This window comes from Leptonychotes weddellii, chromosome 14 (genome assembly GCF_054177405.1).
Source record: "Leptonychotes weddellii isolate Sample4059 chromosome 14, ASM5417740v2, whole genome shotgun sequence".
Taxonomy (NCBI): Eukaryota; Metazoa; Chordata; class Mammalia; order Carnivora; family Phocidae; genus Leptonychotes; species Leptonychotes weddellii.
Genome location: NC_138382.1, coordinates 49,477,388 through 49,499,106, shown reverse-complemented (window position 1 = coordinate 49,499,106; position 21,719 = coordinate 49,477,388). Strand labels below are relative to the sequence as shown.

The window sequence follows — 21,719 nt, the reverse complement described above, 5'->3', positions numbered from 1 at the left end:
ATCCAGGCAGGGGCGCCTGGGTGGCTCAGTCAGTTGAGTGGCCGCCTTCGGCTCAGGTCATGATTCCGGGATCCTGGGAACGAGTCCCGCGTAGGGCTCCTTGTTCAGTGAGGAATCTGCTTCTCCCTCTCCCTCAGTCTCTCCCCGCCCTGCTCATCCTCTCTCTCTCTCAATAAATAAAATTTTTTAAAAAAATATTTTATTTATTTATTTGACAAAGAGAGACACAGGGAGAGAGAGAACAGAAGCAGGGGGTGTGGGGGAGGAAGAAGCAGGTTCTCCACGGAGCAGGGAGCCTGACGCGGGGCTTGATCCCAGGACCCTAGGATCATGACCTGCGCCGAAGGCAGTCGCTTAACTGACTGAGCCACCCAGGCGCCCCTAAATAAAATCTTAAAAAAAAAAAGAATAATCCAGGCAGTAGATGCTCGCTTATGCTTATGTTAGGGGGATAGTGATAGAAATGATGAGAAGTGGTCAGATTCTGGATTATGCTGTGAATCATTCTTTTCAGGGTTAAAGCAATGCATTAAATTATGATACAACAGAAAACTGGCTCTCCATGAGTGGAAGAGATATGGAATCAGAAAGGAGAAATAGTCCAGGAATGGCTATATATTATTTCCTTCCTCAATGTGCACTGTCTTTGAATGTAAGAGCAGGAAGGCAAGCAAACAAGTGCTCAGAAAATATTGACCCTTGTGTATGTTTCAAGCCATATGATTACAGGAAAACTCACTTAGCCTGGATCATGAGCTCCTATGGCACTGATATTTCCAGAGACAGGTGACATGTTATTATAGGCATAGCTTCTTGGCTCCCTCCTATGGTCTGTGTAATTTTTTATACTTTCTAGATATCTATTGCTTGCAAGTCACCAAGCTTAGTCTTCTGATATTTCTGAATTTTCACCACCCTGGTGTACCTTCCATCACATCACTTTATTTATTTATTTATTTATTTAATTATTTTTTTTTTAAAGATTTTATTTATTTATTCATGAGAGACAGAGGCAGAGGGAGAAGCAGGCTCCCCGCGGAGCAGGGAGCCCGATGCGGGACTCGATCCCAGGACCCTGGGATCATGACCTGAGCTGAAGGCAGACGCTTAACCGACTGAGCCACTCAGGCGTGCCCCACTTTTTTTTTTTTTTAAAGATTTTATTTATTTTGTCAGAGAGAGCGCACAAGCAGGGGGAGCTGCATGCAGAGGCAGAAGGAGAAGCAGACTCCCCACTAAGCAAGAAGCCCGATGTGGGACTTGATCCCAGGACTCTGGGATCTATGACCTGAGCGGAAGGCAGAGACTCAACCAACTAAGTCACCCAGCTGTCCCCATCACATCACTTTTAGTCTGTTCTTTCCAATGTCTGCCTTATACTCTGAGCTACTCGAAGGCAGGGACCATGTCTTACTCATCTTTACTTCTTTAGTACTTGAAATACTGCCTGGCATATAGTAGGCAATCAGCAAATTTTTGATAAACAAATATAAAAAGTGTATTTGGGTGATTCAAGAGTGGAGATGTTTTTGAACAAAAGTAGAACTAATCACTATTATACAAAACAAAATATCTGAATTAAGGAAGTCTTTAATTTCAAAACTTGGCTCAATTATTGAGCTCAATAATTGTGTTTCAGCCAGTCTTATTTCTGGCCAGTAGTATCTCAGTAAGACTAGGGAAAGGATAAGAGGCAAAAGGCATATGAATACCATTCAGTGTTCCTTGGAGTTGATAAAAATAAATGCCCTTTTCTTAAATAATTATCTGGACAAAAACAATATTCAATAACTGTTCACTCTTTATATGAAGAGTATGAAGTGATAACTATAAGATACTTGTACTAGGTACTTTACATTTCCTACTGGAAATCCCCAAGATTAAACTAACCTTTAAAAAAAAAATCACATTGGGGGTGCCTGGGTGGCTCAGTCAGTTAAGTGTTTGCCTTTGGCTCAGGTCATGATCCCAGGGTCCTGGGATCAAGCCCCTCATCCGGCTCCCTTCTGAGGGGGGAGCCTGCTTCTCCCTCTGCCCTGCTCCTGCTCGTGCCTTCTCTCTCTCTCAAATAAACAAAATCTTTAAAAAAAAAAAAAATCACATTAGGGCATCTGGGTGGCTTAGTTCGTTGGGTGGCTGGCTCTTGATTTTGGCTCAAGTCATGATCTTGGGGTCGTGGGATCGAGCCCAGCATCAAGCTCTGTGCTCAGCGCAGAATCTGCTTGTCTCTCTTCCTGCCCTCCCCCCCAACCCAATAAATAAATAAAATCTTATTAAAAAAATCACCAAAATTAAACAGATACTAATTTTCCATTTTATGTATATATTTCTTGAAGAAACATTTACAGACCACTAATATCTGTGAAAACCTACACAGTTTATACTGAGTTCTCAAAGAAACTTTTGAGCTGCTAAAATTTAGTATAGTGCTGATATTTAAGAGAGCATGTTCTCACAGCATCAAATGTTTAAAGAAGGGAGTCAAGTGAAATATGTCCTATGAGTTATTTTCTCCCACTGCATTTAAAATCTGACTTGAAGGAGTGACTCAAGCGCTGAGCTTTCTACTAGTGGATGGTATTTGATTCTTGTGCATGATGGTTAAAGGAATTATGGCTAGCAGGGATTGGGAAAGAAAAATAAGCAGGGGATTTGAGAAAAAAATTGCTGAAGGAAGAAAATCTAGGATGTTTGGGTTTCAATTATACCTAACGCTGATGAACTCAGTCACACTTTAAAGAAAAAGGGTGACAATTTCAACAATCAGTAAAGACTGCTGAGGCCAGGATGGTCTCTTGTTCTTTGTACAAGCACAGTTCTCTGGTACTGCAGACGTGGTTCTCTGGCTGAAAATCAATATTGTATGCTACTCTGCTGATCCTTAGAAGTTGTTTGGGGATGCCTGGGTGGCTCAGTCGGTTAAGAGGCTGCCTTCGGCTCAGGTCATGATCCCAGGGTCCTGGGATCGAGTCCCACATCGGGCTCCTTGCTCGGCGGGGAGCCTGCTTCTCCCTTTGCCTGCCTCTCCCCCTGCTTGTGTTCTGTCTCTCTGACAAATAAATAAAATCTTTAAAAAAAAAAGAAGTTGTTTAAAGAGCTGAAAACTTAAACCATCATTTATTTTTATTTGGAAATTTTTTTCATCTGTTTTTATAAATACTGGTATTTTAAATATAACATTTGCAGGTTTAAGACAGAAACTTGAGAGATCTTCTGAGCAGGAGTTAGACTGACAACTCCTAGAATGTTAGTAGGTGAGCTTCCTCCATGTACATTCATGAAGTATAGCATCACTTTAACTTTGAGATGTTGGGAAAAGCTGAACCTTACAATGTCTAAGTTTTCTTCTTCTTTTTTAAAAAAAATTTTATTTACTTATTTGCGAGAAAGAGAGAGAGAGCATGAACGGGAGGGGCAGAGGGAGAAGAAGAGAGAATTGCAAGCAGACTCCCGCGCTGAGCGTGGAGCCGGACACAAGGCTCGATCTCGCGACTTGAGCTGAAACCATGAGTGGCACGTTTAACTAACTGCACCACCCAGGCGCCCTTCAGTTTTCTTATTTGTAAAATTGGAACATTAAACAGTATCTATCATACAGTAGTTGTGAGGATTACATAAATGACACAATCACAAATATCTACAGAACACCCATTATGTGCTGAGGATACAGCAGTGAACAAAGCACTCCCCCTTCCTAGTTAGTAATGCATTTAGCACAGTGCTTGAAACACTGTAAGTAATTAACTATAACTATTATTATCTTGGAAATGTCAGATATACCTTACAGAATGGGATTATGTGTGCAAGATGTGCTCACACAGTTTAAAATTTTCTGTATATTTAAGGGGCGCCTGGGTGGTTCAGTTGGTTGACTCCTGATTTTGGCCCCGTCATGATCTCAGGGGTTGTGCATGAGATCGAGCCTGCGTTCAGCTCTATGCTCAGTGGGTAGTCTACTTCTCTCCTCCTCCCTCCCACATGCACTCTCTCTCTCTCTGAAATATTTTTAAAAAATAAAATTTTCTGTATATTTAAAAAATTGTTGACAAGAGGAGAGAATCTGTGGTAGACTCAGAATTGGAATTCTTTCCAAACTGCAGATTCTTTTCCTTTGGAAGGTATCAATGATACAGGTTTTCTATCCTTTACATTGTAAAACTCTGGAATTTGAACCAAATTACTTTTATGCAGTAGTTAACGTATGAGGCTTTTTCCCAAGCAGAGTTCAGGAAAAGTCTTTCATTACAGCAAGAATATGAATATGACTCATCAGTTTTCATTACAGATTCTCTTTGAACATATAACTGGTACTCTGGCATGACAGAGATCAGTGCTGTGGCTACAGGGATGTATAAAGTAAATGGAAGTTTCTTAATGTCTTTAACTGATAAGAAGGTAGGGCATCTATAATTATCCAGGTCTTCAGTAATCCTCTGTGAACGAGTAACAAGTCCAGCAGGTGGGAAGATGAAAATGACAAAGAAGGGAGAACAGTACTGTCAGAGGTATGGGCCTTAAATAAGCTGAAAGTATCTACATAAAGAGGGAGGAGTAATGACTTAGAAGCAGCCACAGTGAGTGAGAAAGAGTTTAATCCTACTCAACCTAATTCAGCTATGTGAGTCAAGAAAGAATGAACAGCAAGCATTTGAGAGGGCTGCAGGGGAAACACTGTTTTCTGTGGAGGACCAGGTTTCAAGACAAATTTAAAGCATGTATGGGACTGGATGAATAGTTCCAGCAACCTAAGGCCAGAATGACTCTGCTTCCAAGTGAATCCTCATGAAGAGCTTCTGGGATGGTGGAATGACTATAAGCTTCTTCAGATGGAGTCAGTGAAGTCCAGGTTTGATTGGGCTCCAAGGGAATCTTATACAAGGTGGGCAGTCTTTTAAGACTAAAAAAAGATCAATTAGCGTCCAGAACCTTCACCATGTAATTACAAAAAACCCCAACAGTTAGATCTTGGCAGATTTAGGGGAGAGGGTGCTGCCTTCTCTGAAGTCAGCCATAGCCTAACCCTATCTTAAAAACTTAAATTCACTGGGGTTATTAATCCTCAAGGCCATTTTAGATAAAGAGTTTAACATACATTCGAGGCCAAAATTAAGCAGTTCAGCAGAATGGACTACAGATTTAATTCACAGCTGATTATATAACCTTTTACAAATCATTCTTAACTGTTCTGTACTACATTTTCTTATTAAAAAAAAATGCTCATAATAATGTCTGAGATCCTTCTGTTATCACAGGCAAATAAGACCATATTTGTAAGAGCTTTTCAGAAGAAAGGAGTAAAGAAATATGCTATTAAATGTAACTGCCAAACTAGAAAATCTGCCAAAAAAAATTATAATTGACAACGTAATGCAGAGAACAGTAGTATAAAACTAAGCCAACTTAGGATTTTTACTTTTAAGACAGTAAATATTAAAAAGTAAGTTTAAGCTACTTTAAAAAAAAAGATTTTATTTATTTATTTGGGAGAGAGTGAGAGAGAGATCGAGCGAGTGTGAGCGGGGGGGGGGGGCGTACGGGGGGGGGCAGAGGCAGAGAATCTCAAGCAGACTCTGTGCTGAGCCCAGAGCCCAACGCAAGGCTTGATTTCACAACCCAGAGATCATGACCTGAGCCAAAACGAAGAGTTGGATGCTTAACCAACTGAGCCACCTAGACGCCCCAAACTACCTTTTTTTTTAAAAAAGATTTTAATTTTTTTGAGTAATCTCTACACCCATCATGGGGCTTGAACACACAACCCCAAGATCAAGAGTCACATGTTCTACCAACTGAGCCAGCCAGTTGCCCCAGTTTAAGCTACTCTGGAAAGAAATAACTTCTATCTCCACACCTAATCTTGAGAATCACATTCAATGTCACTAGTGGCCTAAGAAATACAAATAAAAACAATAAGATATCATTTTCTCCTTATTTGATTGGCCAAAACTTTAAAAGATCGATTATTTTGTTCAGAGCACTCTTTTTGGGGGGAAAAAAAAGATTTTATTTATGTATTTAAGAGAGTGTGCTCCAGAGGGAGCACGAGCAAAGGGAGAGAGAGAGAAGCAGACTCCCTGCTGAGCAGGGAGCCCTACAGGGCTTAATCCTAGGACCCTGAGACCATGACCTGAGCCAAAGGCAGAAGCATAACCGACTAAGCCCCTCAGGTGCCCCTGTTGAGAGCACTCTTAAACACATTTGGCAGGCGGATATATTAGTACTATTTATTTATTTAAGGTTTTATTTTAAGTAATCTCTACACCCAACATGGGGCTTTAACTTACAACCCCCGAGATCAAGAGTTGCATGCTCTACTGACTGAGCCAGTCAAGTGCCCCCACTGGCACCACCTTTTAGAAGAGCAACTGGACAGGGGCGCCTGGGTGGCTCAGCCGTCGAGCGTCTGCCTTCAGCTCAGGTCATGATCCCAGGGTCCTGGGATCGAGCCCCGCATCGGGCTCCCAGCTCAGCGTGAAGCCTGCTTCTCCCTCTCCCACTCCCCCTGCTTGTGTTCCCTCTCTCGCTGTGTCTCTCTCTGTCACATAAATAAATAAAATCTTTAAAAAAAAAAAAAAAAAGAAGAGCAACTGGACAATATTTATCCAGATATAAATGTATATATCCTTTAATTACACAATCCCACTTAGAATCTGACTTACTGAAATAATCTTACACACATACACACACACACATAAAGATATTTATTGTAGCACTGTCTGTTTTAAAAAATGGGCTGTAACTATAAATCTAGATGTATTGGTAGAGAAATTGCTGGGTAAACTGGTACATCCATACAGTGGAATAAAAGTTAGCCTTTGACAGGTAGATATGAGCTAATGCAGAGATATACATTCATAAGGAATTAAGCAGAAAAAAGTCAAATGGTAGAACAATGTATAGACAGTGACTCTATTTTTTGTTTAAAAAGACACTTTAAAAATTATAATCAGTAGTTGATATATTTACATGAGAAACATATATACCAAACATTCATATTCTAATAATGTTTTAATCTGAAATTCATCTCAATAGAAAGCCATATCACTTTTTTAGGCAAAAGGTTATAGGTATACTCCAATATAAATAAAATTAGAAAAATGTTTGTGCTTTGTATCATGTCTTTGTGAAGTATAAATTAAAAAGAAAAGATTCTTACTTTAAAAAAAAAAAAACTTCTACAGCCTTTCTGGTCTCTGAAATTTTGACTAAAACTCCATATGATGCAAAATGATGTCCAAAATAACAATGTGCTAAAATTTAATGTGCTATAGGTAACTGAATGTCTTCTAAATTACTTGTTTTTTTTTAAATCTAAAAAGTGAACTAAGATAAGCAGATCTAAAGTATTGGTGCTTTTGTCCTTCTTGCTTAAGGCTATTATATCAGCAAGAGTCATCAATAAGCAGCATCAAACCAGGCTTCATATAGACCTCTGTATACAACTGCTAAGTAGGTATATATTTTCAGCTAACTATGAATGAATAGGTACATACATTTTATTATTTTATTATTAATTACATACCTCTTTTATTTCAAACCTTTACTTGGCAAGCACATTAAGCAAAGGAGGCAAGCATAGGTTTACAATATTTCTTGATGCTGCCTCCTGATGAACCATTCAGTAGGATCCCTATTAGAGCATTACTTTAGATGATCAGTAGCCAAAGGGACATGGCTATCATCACATATGGTATAGAATAAACATTCTTTCAGGTAGGCTGACTGATAGTTACAAATTGGCACACTGCCCCCAAAGTCTGACAAATCAGTTATATGCAGGATACTCACATCAGCATAGTGGCCTATCATATCACATCGGTCACATCGTTTTCTCCAGGAAGGCCTTTCAAGACATCTGTGAGTGGAAGACATAGGCAAAGAACAGCCTAAGCAAAAGCGGGCTGGGCAGGCATATTGGAGGTGTCCTCTCTCAGAACAGAGACAGCAGGGGCGGACTTTCTAGGTGGCAAACAGAAAACCTCTTTAGCAAAATAGTTTGGTCTCAAATAGAAGATTTTCTTTTTCTGTATAATTCCATAAAATTTATTTCCATTTTGAGACCCCAATGAAGGTCAAATCTTGAGTGTAACTGTAAAATCAAACAAAATGTCTGAAATCAGAGCTTTAACACAAGCTATCTGTATTCTGTGGTTGCCAAAAAGGCTCATTGTGCATGTACTATTAACTGACACCTACTTCTTATGCCTCATCTTGTAGGAACATTGACAAAGTGGATTGTGCCTGAGAGGGAAAGTTGAGGATCTGAAAGCTAAGTCATAGGAGGAACAGATACTGAAAGAGGTTGCTTTGCCTGGAGGACCAAAGACAAAGAGGAAACCTAAAAGCTGTCTCAAACATCTGAAAGACAATCATTTGGAAGAAGGAGTAGGTAAATGGAAGGAATGTTTCTTGAGGGCTTACTATGTGTCAGGGAACATCTAAGAACTTTAGTTCTGTGTTGTTCCAAAGGTTGATGTATCTGTTTAACATAATTTACACAATAAACATAGATAAATGCTTAAAATGATAACTTTCTAACAATGAAAATTATCCCACAATGAAAAAGCTGTCTGGAGCGCCTGGGTGGCTCAGTCGTTAAGTCTGCCTTCGGCTCAGGTCATGATCCCAGGGTGCTGGGATTGAGCCCCGCATCAGGCTACCTGCTCAGCGGGAAGCCTGCTTCTCCTTCTCCCACTCCCCCTGCTTGTGTTCCCTCTCTCACTGTGTCTCTCTCTGTCAAATAAATAAATAAAATATTTAAAAAAAAAAGAAAAAGAAAAAGCTGTCTCATAAAGTAGAAGGTTTGGAAGTGAGAGGCGTCTCAGGAATCATTCGATTTAATCTCCTCATTTTATAGACAAGAAAACAGAGGCATAGAGGGTGAAATGATTTGCCTAAGGTTGTGCAACTACCAATGGACAGCTGAATTGATTCCAGGTTTTTCTGACTCTAACTTCATTGTTCCTTCTCTGCTACTATTCTAGGCTGTGACCCACATGAAAATGTAATGTGAAATCTACACACATATTATGCAAGACTTGAATTCTAAGGTTATAGGGGTCCACTCTTAAGATTTTGATTTTTAACAATGAGGAAAGAAACATTATGTATTTCACATACTTGTGGAAAGGGGCAGTTTTTCGATAAATGGCCGCATTTGTCACAATTTCTACAGGTAACATTTTTGTTGGCTGAATAGTATCGGTGGGTCCATCTTCCAGATGATCTATTATTAACTATCTGGGCCTAAGGGGGGGAAAAATCAATAATTAAAAAAAATATTTCACTCTGTTCAAAAGAATTAACAGCTATAGTCTATTTAATCTATAGAACCCAGTAACGGGGAACTTTTGTGTTCTTAAAAGAAGTTAGAAAAACTTAAAAGGGGTTGCCATGAAGACAACTCTACTTCTTGTCTGTCCCCCCACCCCATTCTTTTACACTTCTCCATATGGTTCCATTTCTTTTGTATCTTTCTCTACTTACAGTTGAGGTCCAGTAGGGGTACTGATAGGCATCATTTAGACATTCTGGTGACATTCAGAGCCAAAGATATTGCTGATTTCTACATATGAATGTATATCATATTTTTCTGAATGAGAAACTTGCTTAAATTTTTACCTAAGGGATTTTTAAAAATGTTTTTTGTCTTTGAAGTCATAAAACCACGTAATGACCGAACCCATTCTCTCTTTTGAACAGCCCAGGGTCACTGCCTATAAACTGGATTATAATTTCTAAGAGACAATGAGATAATTTCCTTCCAATAGAGTACTTTTAAGATCTATTCTGCCTACAGTAACCCAATTCTAGTTCTCCCATATTCTAGCCAAAATCTAGTGTCTTGCAAAAGATATTAGCAAAACATATCATATGGAATACCTAAAGGGGACTATGTAAATGCCAACCATGCTTTTATCTTGTTGGGTAGAATTTCATCTTTGAAAAAGCTTTTCATCTTTTACTTGTTATTCTGCTGGATTAACCAGGTAGGCCCCATGTAGACACAATCTAATGATCTCTTAAAACTTTTTTACTAAGTTGTAAAATTATTCTCTTTTCTAACCATCTGTCACAATTAAGGCTAATAATTGACAAAGAAAAACACTTGCCACATCCTAAATATAGACTAACCATTTCCTTACACTGAAGAAGCAGTTATTTCCGGTGTTGATCTTTAGTGGTACCAGGCAATATGGGCTGAGAGGACTCACCATGGCAGAGAAGAAACAGAAGGGAAAGGGGACTAAATCATTATGGCAATTAACTGACAAAAATCAAGGCTGAACCACACTTCTGACAAATTCAATCACCATATACTGAAATCAAACTTTTTCTTACAACATACTTGGACCACTGCTATCTCTAAAAAGTTTACTAAGTTATCATACTGAAGTGAAAGGAAACTTCAAATCAAAGGAATTTATTAATCTATTATTCATAACTTCAAAAAACAATTTTTTTACCTCTGCGTCTTTGTCACTGATGAACCAACTTACACCATCTTCTCCTACAAAACAAATAAAATGTTACTCAAATCTTGACACCTTAAAGCACTTATAGATTGACATTATTCAATTTGTCAGTACTGAAATTGGACCCCAAAGGTGTGGTGGGATATGTGAATACTTTAACCTCTTATCTTGGCTCCATATTACTTGTGTGGCTCTGAACAAATACTTAACCTCTCTTAATCTCAATTTTTCTTACTGTAAAATTCATGGGAATAATATTTGCCCCTTCTACCTAAAAAATACTTTTGAGACTCAAATGAGATACGTGAAAATGCTTTGAAAATCATCAAGCCATAAACAAATTTAAAAAAAAAATCAGTGAAGAAACAAAAAACCCAGTAGCAGATGCAGAAAAAAAATCTTATCTCAACTTTCTTTATCTGATTAAAGCAGAGGTTTATGAAAGTCTGCAGGGCACCCCCCCCCCACTCCACCCAGGGTCTCTAGTCAGGGAAGTGACTGACTTTGGCTTCTAGAACATTCTGAAAACACCAAGTTGTAAAAACCAGCATCATCAAAACGTTCCATCCTTTGAAGCCCTGAATACTTGTGTTAAGTTGGTAAACAAACCTTTACCTCTGGCAACTGAGTTGAGTTGCTCATTACTGAGCGCTCCCACACTTTGTCTTTCCTCCTGTTAATCTCTGTATCACTCACTAGTTAGTTCGCTTGCCTCCACCACTCAGACCCAAGAAGGCAGAGGAAAGGTTTTGCCTTCCAATATCAGTATTAACTATGTCTACTCGCTTCCCATTGTAGTTGACTTTCACTGTAACATTTTTAAAAACTGGACTTTGAATACAATCTCACAATTGGGGGCTAGAAATTTAGCACTGTATTTTATAACAAACAGTGAAATGAAACAACAAATAAGGAGATCAAATACCTAGAAACCAATGACTGATCTAAAAATACAAATGTAAAAACCTAGGGGGCTTGGGAGCCCTACATTCCTCTTTATCAGCTGTTTTCTTCTCTTTGCCCTTTGCAAATGGCTGCTATTCCTCTGGTCCACTCATGAACAAGGAGGAAGGGACATACGACTAATGCAGAAGCTATGGTATCAACAAAGGATTGAAAGATTTTTTTCTCTCCTTGAAGCAAAGTCAAGATTTCTTCCTTCCTCCTATCTATTCCTCTTCTCTATCTCGAAAACGCAAATCGAGCTTGACTCTTCTTTGAAAGGAATTTTGAGGAGATGTGAAGTAATCTACATTTCCCCAGGCCTACCAGGAGTAAGTGTCTAGAGATATATTTAAAATAAACTAGTTTAACTAAGAAAACCAAAAGGCTGCTTTACAAAAAGACCAATCCATAGGACAGCAGAGATGCTGTGCAGATGATTATGTCCTTTGTAAAGTTTGGAGGCTGCATCCATACATGGAGCATGGAGAATACATTAAATAGCTGTGCATCATCACCATCCACAACAGCATTCTTTTATTCAAAAGATCCATCTAAGGCGCATGCTCTGCTGTAAGTTTCAAAGCTGCCTTTTGTACCTCAATGTCCTTCATCTTTAAAATTCACAATGACCATTAAAAATCACTTTAATTTAAAAAACTGCCTTAATATTGTCCTTAAAAAAAATAAAACCCAAAAACCAGTGAAATGCAAAATAGCAATTACCACCCCCAATTCCAAATAAATTTACAGTTGAACAGAGAACAGTGAGAAAAGGGAAGGTCTGAGAGAGGAAGATCTGACTCCATTTAGATTGTTTCAACATTCCTGTGGGATTCAACAATATTCCAGGTTGTATATTAACTCCTCAGCAAGCTACAGTATATTCTTACTGCAGAAAATTTATCAACAGGTACACAAAACAGGTTTCGATTACAGATGAAATCAGACTTCTCAATGGTAAATGGAACAAAGACTCACCAGAAACACATGAGCCAACTCCTGGTGCTACCCAATGATTCCAGTTTTGGTTCGATCCTGGTAATAACAGTTGACTCCTGCCCTTTCTCTTTTATCTATCCTGTTTTCTTCTTAACTCCAAATCTCAAACTAATGGAAGCTTTGTCTAAGGGCAACTCATTAGAACTTCTACATGCAGCCAATACTCCACTTTGTTAAATTCCTGGAATGGGACTTAGAAACCTGGGTTCCAGTCTTAACCCTATCTCTTATTTGCTGTGTGGCGCTGGGCAGGTTATTGACCTTCACTGGGCCTGTATAATAATGGGTTGGATTAAATGGCATCCATGGTACCGTCTAGCACTAAGTTTCTATGATTCTTTTGAATTTTCATTATTAAAATCAAATCCATTGTCCTCCATGCCTCTGCAACTGGCACAGGGTGTCTTCCCTTAAAGACAACTTCCCACAGGGCCCAGAAGTACTCATCTTCCATATGTTCACCACCCATTGCCATAGAATATAATATGGGATTGCCCTAAAGTGTAAAATTAGAATTGCCTTAAAGATGCCTAATATTAACTCTTAGCTGCCTTAGAGCCTTGTCTTGCTAATATCTGGGGCTGTGATTTTTTTCAAACATCAGAATTGTAATCAAAGCAATAGCTGGTAACTCCTTTGCATCAAATCAACTCAGTGCAACAAACACACTGAAAGGTTACAATGAGCAAGGTGCTATATGGTAAACCAAGAGGAAAAAGCTTATAATTTAGTAAAGAAGACAAATGAAAGAAGAAGAAAGGAGTAAGAGAAGACCAAACAAAATTCTACAGTAAATTTAGAGGAAGAATAGACAATGTCTGAATTTAGGGAAAAAAGGGGAAAAAAGTCACAGAAGACTGTGCTATAAAGAAAACTTTATTAAAGTATAATTTATATATTATAAAATATACCCATGTAAAAAATATAATATGATGTATTTTGACAAATGTACACACCTGTGTAACCACCACAACAATCAAAAATAGCACATTTCCACCATCCCAAAATGTTACCTTGTGCATATTTGCAGTTGATCCTCCACCCCAGGGCAACCACTGATTTGCTTTCTGTCACCATAGATTTGCTTTGCCTGTTCTAGGACTGTATATAATTAGCATCATATATTATGTACCATTTTGTGTTTGGCTTCTTTCACTCTGATTATTTCTTTTTAATTGACGTAAGTTTTTCATTTGCCTTGAGAAAATACCTAGGAGTAGAATTATTGGATATAGTTAAGTGTATCTTTACCTTTATATGAAACTGGCAAATTTTTCCAAAGTGGTTCTGTCATTTCACATTCCCATCAGCAATGTATGAGAATTCCATAGTTTCATAATCTCACCAATACTTGAAACTGTCTTTTCAATTTTAGTCTTTGAATGCATATGCAGTAATGCATTAAGATTTTAATGAGCATTACTCTGATAACTAATGATGCTAAGCATTTTTTCATGTATTTATTTGCCATTCATACATCTTCTTTCAAAAACTATTTGAATTTTTAGCATTGATTGATTGATTGGATTGTAGGCTACACATCCAGTGTGGAGCCCAATATGGGGCCCGAACTCACGACCCTGAGATCAAGACCTAAGCTGAGATCAAGAGTCAGACACTTAACTGACTGAGCCACCTAGGCACCTCTTAGCTTGTTTTTAAATTGAGTGGTTTTTTATTTTTATTTTTTGAGGGGAGTGAAGGACGTTGTCTTTCTTTGATCGAATTAGAGGAGTCCTTTATATATTCTACATAGCAGTCTTTTATCAGACATGCGTTTGCAAATATTTTCTCCCAGTGTGGCTTGCTTTTTTCATTTTTTTTTAACAGAGTTTTCAGAAAAGCAAAACTAATAAATCTGACAACTTTTCCCTTTATGGTTTTCTATGTCCAGAGAAATCTCCCTATGCAAGGTTACAAAAGCAAGCGCTTTTTATGTTTTCTTCTAAAATTCTATAGTTTTAGCTTTTTATACTTAGTTATTACCCATTTCTCCCCATACGAATATCCTGTAGTTTCAGCATCATTTGTTGAAAAAATACCCTTTCTTCATTGAGTTGCCTTACCAACTTTGTTGACCAACATGCGGGTCAATTTCTAGAAGTTCTAGTATGTTACACTGAGCTACAGGTCTATCATTATACCATATTACAACTTTACTTTAAAAACCTAAAATCATGTAGAGTAAGTTTTCCAACTTTTGTGTTCTTTTTCAAGATTGCTCTGGCTATCCTTTGATTTCTGTATAAATTTAAACTTGCATTTTTTTTTCTCTTTAAAGTAAGCTCTATAGCCAATGTGAGGCTTGAACTCATGACTGACCCCAAGATTAAGAGTCACCAGAGTACTGACTGAGCCAGCCAGGGTCCCTTGATTTCTGTATAAATTTTAGAATATAATTTCTACAAAAAAAGCCTGATGGGATTTTGATTGGTATTGTGCTACATCTATAGATCAGCCTGGAAAGTTACTTTAACAATATCAAGTTTTCTAAAACATGAATATGGTATATCTCTTCACTGGTCTTCTTTTTCTCAGCAATGTTTTATGGGTTTCTGTGGACAGGTCTTGCATATATTTTACTAAATTTATCCCTCAGTAGTTCATGTTTCTTCCTGTTACTGAAAAAAAATTTTTAAATAACATCTAAATTAATTTTAAATTATTTTTTTAATTTCATTTTTCAATTTCTGATTACAAGTTTATAGAAATATAGTTAGTTTTTGTTTATTCACCTTGCATCCTGCAAATCTGCTAAATTCACTTAGTGCTAGAAGCTTTTTGTAGATTCCTCCCAGTTTTCTATATACACTATCATTTCACCGGTAAATAAAGACAGTTTCATCACCTCCTTTCTAATCTGTATGCCTTTTATTGCTTTTTCTTACCTCAATGCATTATAAAGGACTTCCAGGTGTAATAGTATTTTAAGTGGTGACAGAAGATAATCTTTGTTTTGTTCCAATAGGGTGAAAAATTCAGTCTTTCTGAATTAAGCAAACTGCTGTAGATTTTTCATTAACAGGTTGAGGAAATTCAAAAGAATTTCCTACTTTTCCTACTCTCCTGAGTTTTTAATATGATTGTATTTTAAATTTTATTATATGCCTTTTCTGCATCAACTGAGATGGCCCCATGGTTTTTCCTCTTTCTGTTAATATGGTGAATGACAGTGGTTCATTTTCAAATAAACTGGCCTTGTATTCTGGGATTAACCCCATTTGGTTAGGATGTATTATGCTTTACAATATACTATATAATTCAATTTGTTAGTATTTTATTAAGAATATTTACATCTGTGTTCATGAAGGACACTGATTTATACTTTTCTTACAATGTCTTTGTCTGGTTTTGATACTGGGGTAAAACTGGCCTCATAAGAGTTGGGAAGTGTTGGGGAGAGTTTGTGCAGAACTGGTATTATTTCTTCCTTAAATATCTGATAGAATTCACCAGTGAAGTCATCTAGGCTGGAGTTTTCCTTGTTGTGAGCCAGGAATTTTACTTGCAGGGAGGTTCTAAAAATAGTAATAAAAATAGTAATTCTACTCCTTTAGTAGGTATGGAGCTATTCACATCTTCTGTTCTGCTTGGGCCAGTTTTGGTAATCTGTGACTTTCAAAGAATTTGTCTATTACTTCTAAATTGTTGAAATTATCAGCATAAATGTCCATAACAGACTCTTATTCTTTCCCTTTGATTTAGCTAATTTGTACTTAAGCTCATCCAGCACGTTTTTTATCTCAAATACTGTATATTTCAGTTCTAAAAGATCCATTTGGTTCTTTTTTTAGATCTTCCATTTCTCTTATATTTTTTTCTTTAAACCTCAGTGTATATTTTTAATAGCTGCTTTAAAGTTCTTTCTAGTAATTTCATCATCTCTGTAATTTCTAGGTTTCTTTTATTTGACTGATTTTTCTCCTGGTTATGAGTGACATTGTCCCTTGTATGCCTAGTAACTTTTTTTCTTGGATGTTAGTTATTGTAAATGGTACACTGTTGAATGTCTCAATTTTGTTTTCTTACTTTAAAGTGTTAGACTCTGTTTTGACAAGCAGTTAAGTAAATTTCAGATTAGCTTGACTCTTTTGAGACCTTTAAAGCTTTGTTAGGGTAGGTCCACAGTAGAGCTAATATACTCTAGAGCTAATTTAGCCCTACTTAACTAAGATGTACCTTCTGAGGTTTCTATTAAACGTTTCAGGTTTTCCACACTCTCTTCACTTTGGCTCAGTTTATAGACAGTAGGCTTTTGTCCAAGTCTAGTGGAGTTGGACCTACCTGTGCACAGGTAGGAACACAGTATCCTTGGTGTTCATGGGCAACCCTATGCAGATTTCTGGAGTTCTTTCCCTCCGCAGTTCCTTCCCTCCAGTACTCTGCCCCACAAAGTACAGCTTCCTTAGCCTCTCTAAACTCTGATCTCTGCTTCTCATCTTAGTGAGGCTGTAGTTCTGTGCTTGGGTTCCCTCTTTCGGCACCATAATGCAGTGTCTAGGCAGAAATTTAGGTTGATTATAGGGTACATCTTGTTTGCTTCCATATTCTCATGAATCATAGTCCAGTACTGCCTGTTGTCTATATTCATCTTTCCCTTTAAACCTCTGTGTATATTGATAATATATAAACAACTATTGATAATAGTTGTTTTAAAGTCCTTTTCTGCTAATTTCATCATTTCTCGTCAGGTGAGCAAGTCTGGTATAAGTTTACACAATATACCTGGAAGGGAAAGTCCTATACAGGATTTTAGTAGATGGAGATGAGAGAGAATGCCAGTAAAAAGGAAAGGCACACACAACAGAATGGAAGAGGTAAAAGGATATAGCAAACAATACAGTTTAATTGGAAGAGGTAATGGTAATTTCTTTATTAAGAATTGTCATAGACCTTTTTATATATATGAGAATACTAAGCATTAAATATTATTACTTACAAGACACCTTTTACCTCAAACACATATGAATACTTAATATTAAATTTATTCTTCCAACTAAGAAAATTTCCATGTCCTTTTCTGGTTTAACTTTAAATACCTTTACTTACGACTGTGTGAGCTCTCCACAAGGAACAGCACAGCAGGCCTCTTTCTACCAGACTACTAATATTGAAGGCAGAGATAATAAAACAGTATTACAGTGTTCTCTGTAACACTCAGCAACATCCAGAACACTTCACCTCTTCTGAAATAACTTTCAAAACAAAAAAGTAAGCCCATAACCTTACACATATTTTACACATCTTCTCCTATTTCTGGAACTATTCTGCTATCTTAATTACACACACACACACTTTCTCTCCCTATTACTGCATGGTAATAAATGTAAACATCTTTCATATTTATATGGTGATTCAGAGTCTATAAATTGTTTTAAATATACATTTTATCCCCAGTACCCTGTATGTTATGATTACACAAATATTCACTTTTTTATGTGTAGTACTTTCTACAAGAAATGGCAATTGGTGCTTTCTGTAAAAGGTAGTGCTAAGGTAGCTATTTACCCATAAGACTGCATTCAGTTTTCAAAGGATGTAAGGGTTTGGACTAGATTTCTTAGGGGCAAAGCCAGTTCCCGCTCTGCCTCAGTTACATTAGCCTACATTCTGGTGGGTGGGAACAGCTGAAGATCATTCCGTTGCTGAGAGCAGCCACAGACAATTATAGAGCTGGTTCTCTCTATCTTTTGGAGTAATATGACAGAAAACAGGAGTTAATAAAATGTATTCCAAAGATTACAGAAGAACTCAGTTGGTTATTTGCAGTGCAGGTGCCAGGTTCTAAGAAGAATCTTTTCCTGAGCCCAATACCCCTGTAGCTCCTTCTTATAAGGAAGCCCGAGATGCCTTATATTTTCTAGATATCCTAATTTCTAACACCTAAAATTATAAGTCTCATTAGATTTCAGTGAAAAGGTATGTAGGTATGATTTTCTTAGCATAAAATGGGCTTGAATATTCAGCAAATCAGATATTAAAAACTTATTTTCCCTATTATTTAAGAGTGTGAATGTGGGGCACCTGGCTAGCTCAGTCAGTAGAGCATGGGGCTCTTGATCTCAGGGTTGTGAGTTCAAGCCTCACACTGGGTGTGGAGCCTACTTAAAAAAAAAAAAAAAAGAATGTAAATGCGACTTTCCTCAACGTGTAAAATGTTTTCATTTAATGCAGCGTTGAGTTAATTTTCAACAAATATTTACTGAATATTTCTCATTGTAAAAGACAGTATAGGAGACAGAAAGATGACTAAGGCATAGTGCTTGCCCTCAAGGAACTTACCACAGAGTAATATGTACATCTTTGGGTGAAACTGTGCCCAAAGCACTACTGTGCTAAAGTAAATAACCATGATAATTTCATTTTTTAAAATAGAAAGATGAGGGGCTCAGTCGGTTAAGTGTCTGCCTTTGGCTCAGGTCATGATCGCAAGGTCCTGGGATCAAGCCCCACATTGGGCTCCCCATTCAGTGGGGAGTCTGCTTCTCCCTCTGCCCCTCTCCCTGAGTGCACACACTCTCTCTCTCTCTCAAATAAATAAAATCTTTAAAAAAATAAAATAGAGGGCGCCTGGGTGGCTCAGTTGGTTAAGCGACTGCCTTCGGCTCAGGTCATGATCCTGGAGTCCCGGGATCGCGTCCCACATCAGGCTCCCTGCTCAGCAGGGAGTCTGCTTCTCCCTCTGACCCTCCTCCCTCTCCTGCTGTCTCTCATTCTCTCTCTCTCAAATAAATTAATAAAATCTTTAAAAAAATAAAAAATAAAATAAAATAAAATAGAAAGATGATTAATCAAGTTTTAAAGATTAAAAAGTCCACTATTATTTAGGGAATGGGTTATTTAACAAGAAAATACTGAATTCTACTAATGAGCAATTAACTTAGGATGACTGTATCACCAAAATGGTCTTCTTTATAATTCTAAGTTTGTAAGACCTTTAGCAAGTGTTTTCTCCCCAAATAACCTGTAAGTCTATAGACAGCTCACAACTGGGGACTAGGGCAAAAAAGACAATGGTTGTTATATACCTGCAATTCCTAAGGAATCAAGATTTTGGGCTTTCTCAGTATTCTCTCACTTGCAGGGTACAGACAAAACTCTGACTTGCACGAGATGGCATTTTTTTCACTCCTCTAAAACACAGTGAAATGATCAGGAAAAGAAAGAAAAGTGGAGAAGGTTGTGAATAACCCTCCCACCAGATAACCTGAGGTTAAATAATTTGGCAGTTATAGCATTGAAGGCATATTAATAATACTACAATTCTGAATTTTTGCCCACACTCCCTTTTTACATACCTAATATTTTAAACTAAAAGGTCCTACTGTTTGTAAAGTAACACTCCCAGTTCTTTGCCCTTTCTGTACTTTTGCTCATTTTACCCCCTTGATCTCCAACACTGTCTCCCTCTTTGCCCAATTTTCCACTTAACCCAGTCCAATTTCCATGACTACAAATTCTAAATGTCCTTTGAAGGCTGAGCTCCTCATAGCTAATGTATGTGGGTAATATTCAGTACTTCTCTCTCACTTGACCTCTGTGAGCAGTTACAGTTCTCATGGTTGATATAACAAAATACTTTCCCAGTTCTTACCCCCCTTCAGTTTCCTCTTCCTTCACTGGTTACTTGGTACGCTCCACTCTTTCTCTCCTCCTAGATTCGTAGTCCCAGCTCATGTCAGACATGTCCATGGAGAAAAGTCCCTAATCTGTCTCTCTAGACCGGATCTTTTCCTGAGTTCCTGATCTACTGGACATATAGATTAGACATCCTGCAGGTAACTCAAACTCATAATCATTAAAAATGAATTCTTCATTTTCTCCCCATTCCTTGCATTTCTCGCTCTTAAAAACAGACAAAAACTTACATCTCCTTCCTGTACCTTCTATCTCAATAAGATGTCTCAATGTATTTTCCATATAAAAAACCTCAACTCTTCCCTCTCACCTTTCATATAATTACTTATCAAATCCTGTAAATTCTCTCTCCATCACAGCCTCAATACCATTACATTGGCCCACTGATAACTTAGTTTCTCAGCTAGATGATTAATAACTTCTGACTATCTCTAACACCACAACTCATTTTCCATTCCACTGCTACTGGAATGCTTTTATTTTTTACAACATTAGTTTCAGGTGTACAACATAATGATTTGATATCTGTATATACCACGAATGGAATTTCTAAAATGGAAATATGAATACATTCTCTCCTGAATGGTCCCTTGATGCCTACAGGATAAACTTAAAACTTCCTTTGTATGCCACATAATGCCTTCCATGATTTGGTCCTCACCTGTTTCTCTGGCTTCATCTTCCTGATCTCAGTGCTCCAACTAAGCTTAATAATTTCCTCAATGTGTCCTGTTGTTCTCTGCAACTATGCCAATGCATGTGTTCCCTGGAACACAAGCCGCCCCCAACTTCACAACATGGAATTAGGACTTGGTCTTCAAGTCATTCATCATGTGCTACCTCCTCCATTGAAGTCTTCCCTGATAACCCTTCAGAAGCAAAGACGATCACTCTCAACTTTGTAACATCCTAGACTTTGACCATGTCATTTCTATCTTTGTATCTTCCAAAGCAGGACTGTTTAGTTATCATAGGTACTCAGGTTTACTGAATTACTTAAATAACATTTCCTCTTTTGATTTCACTCTGGTAGAAGTATTTTCTCCCTCCCTATAAACCTTATTTATCTCTTAGAGACTATTAGGCACTTCCAACCTTGTGTTTACAGCTATATTAATAAATATTTTACTTCCCTCACTACATTGTTAAGTTCTCTACGTACCTCTATGGACCATCTGTTTTTATCCATCTATCCAGTTATCAGCATGACATCTTGCATACTCTGAATTACATTAGAAAAAATAATTTGAAAAAAAAAAGGAAACATTAATATGCACACTTGTGTGAGTAAACACTGTTCTGAACTGGGGGTAAATAAGCCAACAGCCAATTTCAAGGGTTGTCACTGTACATACACATGTTCATTGAGACAATTCTTGGGGAACCTGGGTTGTTAGAGCACGTGACTCTTCATCTCAGGGTTGTGAGTTCGAGCCCCATGTTGGGTGGAGAGATTATAAATAAATAAAAACTTAAAAAAAAAAGATGATTCTCTATGACTAAAAAAACCAAAAGACTTGGAATTTCTGTAGTAAAAAATTCTAGGAACTATAAAATACTTTAAAAATCACTGCTATTGAATAAAATCACTTGGCAGACACAGGATCCACATGAAATATAAGATAACTGGACATTTATAAATAATCATACCTATACCTAGCC

The 21,719-nt window shown here is 37.5% G+C and overlaps 1 protein-coding gene across 4 annotated transcripts in view; it reads right to left on the bottom strand.

Moving 5' to 3' along the window:
* ZCCHC7 (zinc finger CCHC-type containing 7) overlaps positions 1–21,719 on the bottom strand; it is a 230,704-nt gene that overhangs the window by 46,584 nt on the left and 162,401 nt on the right. For 2 of the 4 annotated variants that reach the window (XM_006729111.3, XM_031023538.2), the window contains exons 3-5: positions 10,467–10,510; positions 9,121–9,246; positions 7,789–7,959 (exon numbers count right to left, since the gene is read on the bottom strand). In XM_006729111.3, the coding sequence (XP_006729174.1) occupies positions 7,789–7,959; positions 9,121–9,246; positions 10,467–10,510 (341 nt within the window). The remainder of the gene's footprint in view (positions 1–7,788; positions 7,960–9,120; positions 9,247–10,466; positions 10,511–21,719) is intronic. The other 2 variants (XM_081803201.1, XM_081803202.1) reach the window with 2 other exon arrangements.